The 15845-nt window shown below is 38.0% G+C and overlaps 1 protein-coding gene across 5 annotated transcripts in view; it reads left to right on the forward strand.

Moving 5' to 3' along the window:
* The window catches only part of chd5 (chromodomain helicase DNA binding protein 5), a 92705-nt gene that overhangs the window by 48859 nt on the left and 28001 nt on the right, over positions 1-15845 (forward strand). For 3 of the 5 annotated variants that reach the window (XM_039756170.1, XM_039756166.1, XM_039756165.1), the window contains exons 5-10: positions 11828-12069; positions 12149-12261; positions 12586-12697; positions 13136-13302; positions 13495-13710; positions 14184-14390. In XM_039756170.1, coding sequence (XP_039612104.1) covers positions 11828-12069; positions 12149-12261; positions 12586-12697; positions 13136-13302; positions 13495-13710; positions 14184-14390 — 1057 coding nt within the window. The remainder of the gene's footprint in view (positions 1-11827; positions 12070-12148; positions 12262-12585; positions 12698-13135; positions 13303-13494; positions 13711-14183; positions 14391-15845) is intronic. The other 2 variants (XM_039756168.1, XM_039756169.1) reach the window with 2 other exon arrangements.

The following is a 15845-nucleotide window of genomic DNA, read 5'->3' on the forward strand; positions in this document are numbered from 1 at the left end:
TAAAATGGGAATAAAAGAGAATTATTTAAATTAAATGTAAATGGTAAAAGAGGTTATGAAACTCATATTTTAAATAACAGGGTTATTTTTTCATTTACAAATTTTTAGCCGGAAGTTCTAGTCTGATGTCTGTCTCTAGCTTTAGGATGTGCTTTACCAGAATAAAATGTTACCATATCTGTGCTGAAAACACTATCTGAGGGGTAGCTGGTAGAACAGATATGCAGACACCATTTTCTTAGAAAAAATACCCCACCGCTAGAGTGGATGATTTAGGCAAAAGTGGAGACCTTCACAGAACTCAACCAAATTCTTTGCAGCAGAATGTGTAGGGGATTGAGGAATAAAATTTCGAACAAAGTAATTTGAGGGTGTTTTTTCCCTCATACTTGATGCATAAATCTTAAATCTGTGAACTCTGCCAACACTTCAGCCCATGGGAATGAAGACAGCAGAACATGGCAAAAGGGAGATGTGTGTGTTGCCAAAGGCAGCTAAAAAGTGCCCATATTGTTGAAAAGATTCCCAAAATACAATTTTAACCTTATTAAAATAAAAATAAAAAATAGTCATAAACAGCAGTTGTCAGCTGGTAAGTGAATAAATCAGCTGTCATGTATTTGCTATGATATGTTAAATTGTAAGCATGCAGCAAGCTACAGTATATGTAAGTTACATTAATTGCGCACCACCAGAAAAGAATTAACTAAGCTAACATTTACAATATACACATAGATTACAGGTGACTTAAACATAATAAAATTAATAAATGTATGAATATTATTTGTCAGAATATATAAAACTGTTTTGGAGACAGCCTTTTACTAAATTTACTTGACTGGCATTTAGAGGCATGCATCCCAGCTAAAATCCCACAGGTCTTGCACAGCCTACCTTAATAATTCACACAGTGAGATGCAATTTTGGCACAGTGAATGGGACTTAAGAGTTTAAGTGAGCAGGATGAAAGCTTTACAGTGAGCATGAAGCAGGTTAAAAGAAAGTTCCATGTAGCCCTCTACGCTAAAATTTCATTTATCACAAAATGATAATGACCACATTATTATCATTATGAGTTTATTATTATTATTGTATTAGTTCTTAGCTCTAATCTATACATTTTCTCTTGTTGTATTATATTACCTTTTCATAACATCTTTTTGGCAGGAATTTGCGACTTGCTGTTTTGGTTTATGTTTTTGTTGCCCACAGCCATATTGTTTTTGGTTATCATTTCCATTGCAAATCACATGGCGGGACAGTGATGTTATGTGTGACATCATCTGCCATTTTCTATTTAGATGATGACACAAAGCTCTCACTCACCAAGCGTTTGGATTTTTATAAAAAATAAACAAATCTTTGTTGGCAATAGCGATATTTAGGGAAAGGCTTTTTGGTCACGGTTAGGATCTCAGATTCTTGTTATTTTGCCTGTGATTTTTGAATAATATTTTGGTTACTTTTACTCTTTTATTTTGTGTATTTTATATACGCTCTACATCTCTTGGCCAACGTTTTTTCTTCAGTTTGGGATTTTCTGCAAGCCAGGTTTAATATTGGCTTTAATACAATAAACTCTAGGGCATTCTACAAGAATGCTGTTTATTAGGAGGTGGCAAGGAAGAAACAGTGGATTAAACAATAAATAAATCATTTTTTTGGAAAAACATCACCTATTAAATACTGTAGATACAGAAATTTAAAGTCTTGTGAGGTGATGAGACAAACGTTTTGATCTGAAGCGGTATGTGTGATGCAAGTCAAGTACAGCACCCCACTGTTTAAAACAGTAATGATAGCATCATACTATGCATTTGCTCTTTAACAATTAAAGGGCACATTACAGAGAAATACTGTTTGAAAATATGTGGATCCCTTTGCCAGGAAACTAGGGAAGGAGTGTGTTGTATTACAAAGCAGTGATCCAAAGCAGTTCCTCAGGAATACACTGAAGTAGCATAAAATTAAGAAAAAAATCTGTCTTTGTGGGTCCTATTTGCTAGTGGGTGGCATTGTCACATGTCTACATTATTGAATGACTGATACGATGCTGTACCTAACTTGGTGGAGGTCTTCTGTTTTTATCCATGTGTGCAACATCCCACTCAGAAAAACGTCTGCCCTTTATATTAAAATAAAGGGAAAAGTCCATTAGAGATAGTTAGTTTCTTGAGCTATTTACTTTTGGTTTTGATTCCATTTTGTTCTGACTAATTTTTACAGAACTTGTCACAATGTCACAATTCCTGCCTGGCTTTAAGTGTTTTTCTTCTTTAAAAGTGCTCTCTGCTCCACTCGCTCTAAACTGCAACAAGCTTAGTCCTTCTTTTATAGAAGGATCAAAATGCGTTTGACAGTATCTACCTTGACACTGCTTGAGCAGTTATGCAATGAGTAGTATCTAAATACTGTACTTTTAAATCACAATACAAAAAAAAAAAAACTAATTCAGAAAGATAACTGGCACATATCTCTTAGAGTTGGTTCAACAAAAGAGGAATACTTAAAAATAAGAACATTTAAATTTTAGAAGTTTTTATTGCAGTATTTCATTCTTTATTTTTTACATTTTTCTGTAAAAAGCTATGTGATGAAAAATGATTTATAGCTTAAAATCTAATGTCTTAAAATTCCATGTCTGTATGGCAATTAAATATGAAAAAGGATGAAGGTTGAACACATTTTTCACAGTGCTGTAGCTATGCACGTTTGCATTTGCCATCCATACTATATTTAACCTAGGTGCGGTACATGTCCTGGAAAACGAACTTGTATTACCTGTTACAATCAGCAGGTTATTCTCAGTTTGTCGCATCAGTATGAAGAGTTGACTGGCTAGTTTTGTTTGTTTGTTTTGTTTATGTTTGCTCAGTTTGTGGTGAATTCAATTTCATTTGAATAATGACCAAAGTTTTTATATTTACATATCATAAGTGAATTTTTTGGTAGCACTTCATTATTTTGTAAACTGTAGTCATCTGTGGGTCTAATGCCTATTGACTTTAGGCTGTGCAAACTATCTTTGGTTTTGGATTTGTTTCTGTTTATATAGCAAAGCAGATTATAAACTGGCAAGCACAGTGTTTATTATATTTCTGACGTGTGCAGACTGATTTTATTCATTATAAAGGCAATCTTTTTTCAACCCCTTGTTCATCTTCTGTAGTTTTTATTCCCACTTCTATGTAGTATAATGCATCTCTTTCCTGGCTTCATTAAGAGCATTTTTCTGTGTTAATAATGACCACTGTTACTCTGCCTACTTAGACTTAAGACAGTATTGAGTTATTAAATAATACACCCTCATTGGTTGTGGGTATTTTCCCTTGGTATATCTTTCTGATATGACAAGTTGGTTTATTAGAATAACATAATAGTTACTGTAAAACTTGCACTAGCCATCTAAATTGTATCTAACTTCAGTGCAGTGAAGTAGTGCACTGTGTGTGTTTCAGTGCCTATATTCATGCCAAGGCTTATGTTCACCTACAGTATAACAGGCAAAAGGCATTGCTCCCTTGTTAAATCAATCAAATGAATGGAATAATTAGAGTTAGCTGTCCGAACACTGCCAACCCTCCTCAGTGTAAACCACAGTTATTTTGACTCTTGCCATTAGAGTCAAGTTGCCATCACAAAGATTCAACATGCACTAAATTCCCCAATCAAAGGAACTTTGAGAAGAAATTATAATAATAAAAAAAACAATCAGTCTAGAAAGAGCCTTTCCATTTCTAAGGCTTTGAGACGCCACCAGACCACAATGAGAGCCATGGTGTCCAAATATAAAAAAAAAACTTAGAACAGTGGTTAATCTTTCCATGAATGGCCAGCCTCTCAAAGGTACTTCAAGGACACTGTGCAAAATCATCTATAAAGTCAAAAAGAATTTCAAAGAACTGTAGGCTTTTCTTGGCTATGAAAAGGTCATTCAGCGGTGGGCTGGCGCCCTGCCCGGGGTTTATTTCCTGCCTTGTGCCTAGTATTGGCTGGGATTGGCTCCAGCAGACCCCCGTGACACTGTAATTAGGACATAGCAGGTTGGATAATGGATGGATAAATGGAAAAGGTCATTGTCCATTACTCCACAATCAGAAAGAAACTGGGAAAAAATGTGCTTCATTGGAGAGCGTGACGACAGAAATAATGGCTAGGCAAGTGGAACATAAACAGTCTTCTTTCATTTACCAGGTAGTACTTGAATGATCCCCAAGCCTTTTGGGAGAATATTCTATTAAAAGATGAGACAAAAAGGGAACCCTTTGGGTGACATGGCCCCCAATATGTCTGATATTAAGAAAATAATACTGGTGGTAATGTAAAGGTTCTGGGGTGTTTTGCTTCCTCAGGATATCAATAGCTTGCCATAATTGAAAGAATCATGAATTCTGATGTTTACTATAAAAATCTAGTTAAGGGAGTATAGATAGTTCAAACAGTTAGAGAATGAGCCAAAGCACTAAAGAAAGTCCACTTCCAAATGGCTGAAAACTGACAAAATGAAAGGTTTGAACTGGCTGAACAGACCTAAACCCAGTAGAGATTCTGTGGCATGAATGAACAGTCCAAGCTTGAAAACCTCTACAGTTACTGAATTAAAGTGGTTCTTCAAAGAAATATTGGCTAAAATTATTCCATAGTAATTAAAGAGACCAGTATTTAATTAGAAAAAGCATTTTGCTTGAGTGATTGAAATTAACAACAAGCTATTAGGTATAAGAGGACAGTTAGTTTTTACGTAGTGCCAGCTGTTTCTGGAGAACTTTGTTCATTCTGGAAAATTACATAAAAAAGTGTTGTTTAGTAAGATGTTATCTATACTAATAAAAGGCAAAGCCCTCACTCACTCACTCACTCACTCACTCACTCACTCATCACTAATTCTCCAACTTCCTGTGTAGGTAGAAGGCTGAAATTTGGCAGGCTCCTTCCTTAGAGCTTACTTTAAAAAGTTAGGCAGGTTTCATTTCAAAATTCTACGCGTAATGGTCATAAATGGAAGCTATTTTTCTCCATATAATGTAATGGAGTTGAGCTCAATGGCCATGGGGGGCGGAGTTTCATGTGACATCATCATGCCTCCCACGTAATCACGTGAACTGACTGTCAACGCATTACATAGAAAACCAGGAAGAGCTCAAAAAAGCGCTGAAGAAAACATGCATTATACAATTGAGAAGGCAGCGAAACAATAAGAAGCGAGTGAGTGACACATACTGTACAAGCATATTCATGCCTGCAGCTACTTCAGAAACAAAGCACAGTGTAAAACTAAAGTTTAGGGTGCTTTCACACCTATAGTTCGATTGCTTTAGTCCGCACCAGTCAGAAAAATGTTACAATGTAGTAAACAGACGTGGGAACGGTTTGCTTTTAAATATGCCAAGTTCTAAACAAACCAAAATAGACCGCGAAGCCCATCGGCACCAGGGAAACTTGTCTTTCTCTTTTCCAGAACTTCCCGTCTTGCTAAGTGTATCACGCACTTCTATATACTTCGCCCGAAGTTTTTTTGTCTTAATACGGCATTGTTCAACTGCTTACTGAACAGTGCGTAAATGCAGCTGTTTTTATGTGTCGTGGACAGTTGCTTTTGGATATGCTCATCCGACCATATATCTATGAGGCACTTAATTTCTTTGGCACTCCACGTTTCTCCGCGGTTTGATTTCATCGCAAGTCGATAGCTTGAAAATTTTAATGGAGTCAACAGGAAGTGAAAAGAATTTTACCCACAACCCTGTATCTCTTATACCCAAAGTGCTTTAAACTATACCATTTCGTCAGATTTGGTTTGGTTGCTTTCACACCAGACGAACCGTACCAAAGTAGAGCGGATAAAGCGGTCCGAGACCACCCCTTCAGGAAGGTCTCGGATCGATTGATTTGGTGCGCACCAAAGTACCGAGATTGCATTCACATCAATGCAAATGAACCGAACCAAGGGACCAAACAGGGATTGACAGTTAAGGCGGGTGGAGGAGTGACGTCATCATCTCCCTTCCCATTCACCTCATTTCACTCTGAGCTGAGCTCCGCGGCTAACACCGTCTTCCGAAGCAACTTCGTCACACTGCCACCAAATACTCACAGAAAAATCCACAAGTTAATACACACGCTGTCTCTAGAGTTTCTCCACACTGAATCCTCCAGGCACTACTTACAAAAGGTTACATTGACAATCGTGTTACGTTATTTTTAAAATGTTTCCTTTTCTTCTCGATTCATTTTACCATCGCACCCCCTTGGTTTGAGAAGAAGTATGAAAAAATATGAGGTTAACACAGAAAAACAGATCACCAATTCAAGCTTTATGAATAATCGATTCGCCATCAATAATTGTTTTGGTAAAGCCATACTCAGTGTAATCCTCCTTCCATTTTATAATTTTTCCGCCACTAACCATGATTAAATGAACGGTTAAAAAGTAAGAGCGAAGCAAGGGTGACTTATTCAGGCAGGCATATATATGACAGCAACACTCATGACAATGTCAATCATGTTACGTTATTATTAAAATGTTTCCTTTTCTTTTTCATTACTTCTTTAACACACTACTTCTCCGCTGCGAGGCGCGGGTATTTTGCTATATATATATATATATAAATAAACTCCAAAGAGCGCTGAGACTTTTGATCACGTGAACGAGTCTGCAAAAAATGGGGTCTCCTGCTCAGCGAACGTCGAGCAGCCGGCGCGCACACATAGCACATAGGCCAAGGAAGACCTCCACTGCTGATGACAGAAGAATCCTCATTATGGTCAGTAAGAAGCCCCAAATGCTTGTCAGATCAGGTGTAAATCAGAAACTGTCTTCAGGAGGCCGATGTGTCAAAGACTATCCACAGAAGACTTCATGAACAGAAATGCAGAGGCCACACTGCAAGATGCAAAGCACTAGTTATTCACAAAAACAAGATGGCCAGTTTGTGAAAAAGTACTTCAAACACCATGTAGAATTCTGGAAAAGGGTTGTTTAAGAATGATGGTAAGAGCAAAGTGTGGAGAAAAAAGGGACTACCACATCATCTGGAACATACCACATCATCTGTTAAATGTGGTGGTGGTTATGGCATGTGCATGTATGGCTGCCTCAGGCACTGGCATACGTATCTTCATTGATGATGTAACTGCTGACAGCAATGAATTGTGAGGTGTATAAACACATCTTCTGTGCTCAAGTTCCAGTAAATGCCTCCAAACTCATTGGATGATGCTTCATCTTATAACAAGAAAATGATCCCAAACATACTGCTAAGGAAACAAGTTTTGGGAAGTTAAAAAATGAAAAATTCTTGAATGGCCAAGCCAGTTACCCAGCTTAAAGCCAATTATTCATGCTTTCTATATGCTGAAAAGAAAAGTAATGGGGCAAGCCCCCAAAACAAGCAGAACCTGAAGATGACTGCATTAGAGCCTTGGCAGAGTATCACTAGTGAAGGTACTCAGTAACTGGTGATGTCTATGAATTGCAGACTTCAAGCAGTCTTTGCATGCAAGGGATATGCAACAACGTACTAAATATGACTGCTTTAATATACTGTACCTACCACTGCTATTTCCCAAACGTTATGGTGGGGGACCATGTGTAAAAAGTGTTGTCATTTCTACATGGTGTGACTAAAACATATGCTACAATGTGCACTTTAATCAAGCCTGAATTGTTTGCTTTGTAAATTTAAACTGTGGTGCAGAGGAATCAAGTAAAAATGTGTCATAATACTGTAAAAACAACTTGTGGCTTATACAGGTGCCGGTCATAAAATTGGAATATCATGACAAAGTTGATTTATTTCAGTAATTCCATTCAAAAAGTGAAACTTGCATATTAGATCATTCATTACACACAGACTGATGTATTTCAAATGTTTATTTCTTTTAATTTTGATGATTATAACTGACAACTAATGAAAGTCCCAAATTCAGTATCTCAGAAAATTAAAATATTGTGAAAAGCTTCAATATTGAAGACACCTGGTGCCACACTCTAATCAGCTAATTAACTCAAAACACCTGCAAAAGCCTTTAAATGGTCTTTCAGTCTAGTTCTGTAGGCAACACAATCATGGGAAAGACTGCTGACTTGACAGTTGTCCAAAAGACGACCATTGACACCTTGCACAAGGAGGGCAAGACACAAAAGGTCATTGCTAAAGAGGCTGGCTGTTCACAGAGCTCTGTGTCCAAGCACATTAATAGAGAGGCGAAGGGAAGGACAAGATGTCGTAGAAAAAAGTGTACAAGCAATAGGGATAACCGCACCCTGGAGAGGATTGTGAAACAAAACCCATTCAAAACTGTGGGGGAGATTCACAAAGAGTGGACTGCAGCTGGATTCAGTGCTTCAAGAACCACCACGCACAGACGTATGCAAAACATGGGTTTCAGCTGTCGCATTCCTTGTGTCAAGCCACTCTTGAACAAGAGACAGCGTCAGAAGCATCTCGCCTGGGCTAAAGACAAAACTGCTGCTGAGTGGTCCAAAGTTATGTTCTCTGATGAAAGTAAATTTTGCATTTCCTTTGGAAATCAAGGTATCAGAGTCTGGAGGAAGAGAGGAGAGGCACAGAATCCATGTTGCTTGAGGTCCAGTGTAAAGTTTCCTCAGTCGGGGATGGTTTGGGGTGCCATGTCATCTGCTGGTGTTGGTCCATTGAGTTTTCTGAGGTCCAAGGTCAACGCAGCCATCTACCAGCACTTCATGTTTCCTTCTGCTGATGAACTTTATGGAGATGCAGATTTAATTTTTCAACAGGACCTGGCACCTGCACACAGTGCCAAAGCTACCAGTACCTGGTTTAAGGACCATGGTATCCCTGTTCTTGATTGGCCAGCAAACTCGCCTGACCTTAACCCCATAGAAAATCTATGGGATATTATAAAGAGGAAGATGCAATATGCCAGACCCAACAATTCAGAAGAGCTGAAGGCCACTATCAGAGCAATATGGGCTCTTATAACACCTGAGCAGTGCCACAGACTGATCGACTCCATGCCACGCTGCATTGCTGCAGTAATCCAGGCCAAAGGAGCCCCAACTAAATACTGAGTACTATACATGCTCATATTTTTCATGTTCATACCTTTCAGTTGGCCAACATTTCTAAAAATCCTTTTTTTGCATTGGTCTTAATTGATATCCTAATTTTCCGAAATACTGAATTTGGGACTTTCATTAGTTGTCAGTTATTATCATCAAAATTAAAAGAAATAAACATTTGAAATACATCAGTCTGTGTGTAATGAATGAATCTAATATACAAGTTTCACTTTTTGAATGGAATTACTGAAATAAATCAACTTTGTCATGATATTCTAATTTTATGACCGGCACCTGTATACTGGATATTACATCTACAATATATGTGTAATCAACTTACTTTAAATACAATATTAAAGTGTAGTTACACATCCTTTATTGGCAGAGAGTGGTTTATATGTACATTATGTGCTTTAGCTCCGGTATAAAAAACAAATGGTTTTTTATATACACAGTGGAGGTCAATGCTCCATCATAGAGAGAAGGTGTTTCATATTACAGCAGGCAGTTTATTACTGCAGTGTGTTTCATGACTCCTGTTCATACAGTGTACAGTATATGCTCCAATAGAAACATCCAGCTGTATATAGTATTTCATTTGTGTTAAAGCTGCAACATGGAAGCCAATCATTTGTATACAGAGCAAGTAATTACATTTTCAGACGAGACAGACAGTTTCTTAAGTAATGAGTGACCACTTTATTACAGTATGCGAGCTAGAATGTTTGAGTGCTGCACCTCTACAGACAGTGGTGCAAATCAAAGGAAGAACAGATAAGACTAAGGGTTTAATTAGTTTTAAACACTGCATGGTGTATTAAGAATGGTCAGCATCTAAATACTGTAAGTTTCAGCCAATAGCTGTCCTGTAGTTGGACACTGTCAGTTGATAAGGTTGATGGGCAGAGCAATAAATGGCCTTGGTCAGTCAGGTAACAGTTGTGAACTTACAATATGAGTTACGTAAGAGTGTGTAATTTGTCAGAACTTGGGAGCTAAGAACTTAATACTTTTCTATTTCTTTAAGTTAAAATCATGAAATTGTGTCGGCTATAGACTGAAAGTTACATATTGTAAGACTGGAAAAATGCCATGTGATGAATTTCTGTTTTTTTTTTTCTTGTAACAACCCCAAAGGTACATTTAAATCCAAAAGGCAAATAGTTCAGATAGATAACAAAGCACTAAATATGAACTATGAAATATACTCAAAATATTAGCAATATGATATATGCAGTGTTAAATGTTCAAGTATCTGGGATTGGTTATTATTGCATAGATGTACAGCATAATAGATTATTATTTCACATATCAGTAAACAATATAATACACATTACCAACATAGCTTACTGTACATGTTCAATAAATAATTATCTCAGACTGAGGAGATATCAGAGTTCCATAAGCTATTTTTAGTCTATTTGTACATGTACAAATTGATCTGAAGTGCCTGCCTAATGGGAGAAGCTTAAACAAGTTATGTCCAGGATGAGTGATGTCCTTGATAATGTTTTTAGCCCTTCTCACATAGCGAGTCTTGTATAGATGTTCAAGTGATGGCAGTTCAGTGCCAACAATGTCCTGTGCCATTTTTACAACCTGCTGCAGGACATTTTTGGTGGCTTTGGTACAGCTGTTGTACCAAGCTGTCATGCAATTATTCAAGATGATCTCTATGGTGCATCTGTAAAAATAAAAATATTACTGGGCAAAAATGTTTTGCATCCACAGATCCATCATGCTAAGTTTCATTATTACGCTGTCATGATGATAATGTGTGTGGTGTGCTTTTATGACATACATCAGTCCCTGGATACAAGTGGAAAATTATCTGAATGCATCAGGATATCCGAAAAATACTGGCAATTAGGTGTATCTCTTAATGGAGGAGGCATAATTCTCACCTGTGAATAGTTTTATTCAGTTGGTTAATGCTCCCAATACTGCAAAGCTAGGAAAGGCTAGAAAGGTTTTTGAAATGTGATAGGGAATTCAATTTAATATACTAGTCACCAATTCACAATTCAGTTTAGTTTTGTCAAAGTATTTGTAGTAAAGATCTAACTCTGCTAATTTTCAGTAACTGTTGGACACATTACAGATGGACTGGGACAGGCTGATTGAGGCAAAGTTTTGGGATGTTGTTAGGTCTTTGCTCTGAGGAATTCATACAAATGGCGAGAAAAGATAATATAAGGTATAATAATATAATATAAATAAATACATAATATCAGAATACAATCTAATAATTATAATATTCATGTAATAAAATGGCCACGTATTGTATATACATTTATTGTTTTTTCTTAACTCACACTTTGGTCTTGGGCTACCACTGGTGGGTTGCTATTATTCATACTGGTAATCGATTGTGGTGGTTCGCTGCTCCAACAATCATGCTTATTTCCCCTAACCTCTCCCCGCGTGCTTGATTTGCAATTGGAGGACCTCCTCTCTTGGTCACAAATATGCTTATATGGGAAAAAGTGAGTCTCTGCAACAAAAGTATTGAGAAACACTGTTTTATAGGATATGTACGCTTGTGAATATAAATGTTGAATGAATTACATTTTCCTATTTTCTATTTGGAAATCTGTTAGCAATGTGAACCTGTCTTTTGAAAAATGTGCTATATAAATGCTGTGAAATGAAATTGTGGATGAAGAGCCATGATACCTCTGTGTGTCTGGAGTCCAATGCAGGTGACTATCTTGGTAAGTAATGAAGTCACCTTTCATTCCTGAATGGGTGCCACTCTAATCAGTATGTGTATTATCCATATAGACCTCTCATTGCCAAGAAGAACCCCAAGATACCAATGTCTAAGATGATGACAGTTCTTGGAGCAAAATGGCGAGAGTTTAGTGCAAACAACCCCTTCAAAGGTACTTCTGCAGCTGCAGCTGCTGCTGCAGTTGCTGCTGCTGTAGAAACGGTCTCAGTGGCAACTCCCATCTCAGTCAGCTCCTTAACGCTGCCTGCTCAACCTGGACCAGTTAGGAAAGCTAAAACCAAGGAAGGCAAAGGTACATAACTCTGAAGGTAATGTTTTAATATCAGATCCAAGTTATACATTCAGAAACTAACTTCATGCTCCCTTTTCAGGTCCAGGTGCAAGAAAAAAAAGCAAAAATGTAAAAGAAAGCAAAAAGAAAGGAAAAGGCAAGAAGCTTAGAATGAAGCTGCCGTTTGGAGCCAAAAAGAAAAGAGATTCTTCGGTAAGAAGCTCTAGTTGTATGGATGGTTTAGGTAATCTATTATTGGCTGAATGCTAGTTGGAGTGATAAAACAGTCCAGACATCAGCAAAGCTAAGATTACTATATCAGTGACAGTGAGATTCAAAGCAAGGTAAAAGTTAGTGCCAAGTTTAAGTTGGCAAGTGTGTGCCTGAAACTCAGGCAGAAAGGACATGCACATATTTAAATATGAAAGACTGCTCTATTATTCTAAACTGAAATGTTTATAGGTAAGAGGAGTGACATACATTTGAAATGAGGGCTTCTACTACTAATTTTCCTTTTGCTTATTTTTTGATCTCTAGAGTGATGAAGAAGACTCTGATTTCGATAGTGCCAGCATTCACAGTGCCTCCATTCGATCAGATATATCTGTAGTCCAGAAAAAAAGTCATAAAGGCAGAAAGAAGAAAAAAAGTAAGGCTGATACCAGCATTTTTACATTCTCTACAGTGTGTGCTCTACTAAGAAGTATAAACAATAGTGAATTTATGAAGAAGACTACACATAAACAGTAGAAGCCACTTAAAACTAAGGCAGACAGCTAGTCAATAGCTGAGGTGGGTATCAACTTTGGGTTCACCAGATACTAAGTTGATTGTGAACCGCACCACTCAACATTACCTGAAGGAAACATTTAGACATGGCATGACTCATTATTTTTAAATACAGCTGGAATCGGGTATGGGTAGTTTTCAGTTCTCCTCAAGTAGTATGCTCCTTTGCCATACTGTCTGTTTCATAAACACCATGAATTATATTTATTCCATTTATTTACTTGTTTGAGGTTTCTGGGCTTCTATGTTTTGTCTACCAAGTAGTGTTAACTACATGTTTTCCTTGTGTTTTTTTGAGCTAAAGAAGGAGATGGATATGAGACTGACCACCAGGATTATTGTGAAGTCTGCCAGCAAGGTGGTGAAATCATCCTCTGTGATACCTGTCCACGGGCATATCATTTGGTGTGCCTAGATCCTGAACTGGACAAAGCACCTGAGGGCAAATGGAGTTGCCCACACTGTGTAAGATAGGTTGTTTTGTAATCAGAACATTAAAACCTAGGACCTCTTGTGCATGTGATGAAATCCTAACTAATTATTGTAGTATAATGTCTTGACAAGGAGTTAAAGACAAGGAAAATAAGTTACCGAAGTTAGCTCCCGTTTTGTCATTTTTCCCACGATAGTTACCTTAATCTGGCTTTGTGAACATAGGAAAAAGAAGGCATTCAGTGGGAGCCTAAAGAGGAAGAGGAAGAAGAGGAAGGTGGAGAGGAAGAGGATGATGATCATATGGAGTTCTGTCGAGTGTGTAAAGATGGAGGCGAGCTGCTGTGCTGTGATACTTGCCCATCATCTTACCACATCCATTGCTTGAATCCTCCACTGCCAGAGATACCTAATGGGGAGTGGCTCTGCCCACGCTGCACAGTAAGAGGCAAAACAAAAAACCCAACTCCTACACAGAGTGAGACATCATGCCACCCCTTCTACACATTAGTTCAAACAAAGAGCGTAGACAGTTCCCATAAATGTGTCTAATGCCCCATTCAGTAACTTCTGAACTTCCTACCTAACTGCATAGAGTCATGGTACCTTTGTGCACACTTTTTTAAACATAGAAAATGGCCTAGTTGCTTGGCTCCATCACCCTCTGTTTGATGACAGATGCATTTTTTTCTGTATACCTTTTTTTATCTGAACTGTAGTGAGCAGAGAGGTATTTGACTAACATACCCAGGTATAGCAGAACTTTTTCTGCAGAGCTACCCGATTTCATTTTGGTAAATCCTCCTTTTCGTAGAATAGTGTAACATTAGTTCTTGTGCCCTTAAATTAGCAAAATGTGATAGAAATTTTAAACACCCATACATATTTGTTCCAACTTTATACTCATGTTTTAGTGTCCACCACTGAAAGGCAAGGTACAGCGGATCCTTCACTGGAAATGGGTAGAGCCCTCCATTTCACCAGAGATGTCTCTGGACCAAGAATGTGAGTCCTTTGATCCAACATCAAAACCACTACTGAAGGGACGACCTGAGAGGGAGTTGCTTGTTAAATGGGCCGGCCTGTCTTACTGGCATTGCTCCTGGGTCAAAGAACTGCAGGTGAGTATTGAATCATGTAACAACTGTGACTACAAGAGGGTGAAGTTAAGTCTGTGAGAATTTTGAAGACCTGGATAAGGTCCCCATTAGTTGTGAGCGAACCCTGTGGAGTTTGCTTTATTCGCTTGAGTTTGGTGAAATCACAGAAATATTTAGGAATTTACACATACACATATAAACGAGGTCAATGGGGAAGAAATATATCTTTTTGAGTGGTTTATAATGGTGCGATGGTCTTTTAAGTGTCCTAGATGGTAAAGAATGCATTTGCCAACTATGCTGGCTGGACCAATTATTGTGGCCAAAAATGTTATCCGAGTTGTGAGGTAGTAGTGCTAATCACATCTTCACTGTGCCTCAAACAATAAAAGGCACAGAGTGAAACTCTAACCTTAAACAAAATGCAACAATTGGCCAGAAGCTAGCAATTAAAAATATACAGTATATCATTGTACTCGCAGAGTACCAATCCTGGGAAATACATTGGCCATGACATGAAGTGGCAGTGTGGAGCTGGCTCATTCCATTGTTTTAATTTGCAGCTCTGCACACAGATAGAGCATGTTTTTTGTTTTCAATCTATCTGTGCAGATACTTTACACTTTTTTCTTACATCAGGAAGATAGAAATGTTTTGTTAAAAGTAATAAATCTTTTGTTATTATTGTCATTTCACAGGGTCTCATTCTAGCTTGAGAAGTGGTTGGCTTATGCAGAATATGGCTAATTGTGCATGCACAATTAACCTATGTGGTGCTGCACAGAGACTGAGCCAGCACACTGGGAAAAGTATCATATTTTGGTGGCAGTACTCATCATTATTCTCATTATGATCAGCTAATGTACTGGAGAATAAGCAGGGTATCAAGTAGAATAAATGCAGTAAGCATAGATAATCACAATTTTTGAAATGAAATGCAAAACAAAGGAAAAGTAAAAATATAATTTTGTAGATTTTTGTATGAGTAACAATAAATATCACTAGTATCATATATAATGAAAGTCACATACATAACTAAAAAGATCACACTAGCGTAGATAATAATGAATAGAGATAGTAAAAAGAACAAAGTAATGTGTTAAGCTGACAATAACACACACACACATATATATATATATACAGGTAGTCTCCAGGTTACGGACATCCGACCTATGACTTATGAACAGGGACACAGCTGCGACGCATGTGCCTCAGTAACTGCCACTCCATCATCTTTGGTCTGGGGACGCTTCAAGCGGTGGCTGGATGGGGGAGGCAATTTCGCTGCTCGCGCAGTGTAGTGTCCCTCGGGTGGCTCCTGGCAGGAAGTGGTCACCCATTGTCCATAGTCACCGGGGCCACAGCTATCATTTGTGTGCAGGACAGAAGCTTGATAAAGTGGGGGGTGGGGGTGTTTCACTTGTTCATTGTCAGTGGGCAGATGCTGCAGGCAGCATACTGTAGTGGAGGTGACTG

Source organism: Polypterus senegalus, chromosome 6 (genome assembly GCF_016835505.1).
Source record: "Polypterus senegalus isolate Bchr_013 chromosome 6, ASM1683550v1, whole genome shotgun sequence".
NCBI classification, from domain to species: domain Eukaryota; kingdom Metazoa; phylum Chordata; class Cladistia; order Polypteriformes; family Polypteridae; genus Polypterus; species Polypterus senegalus.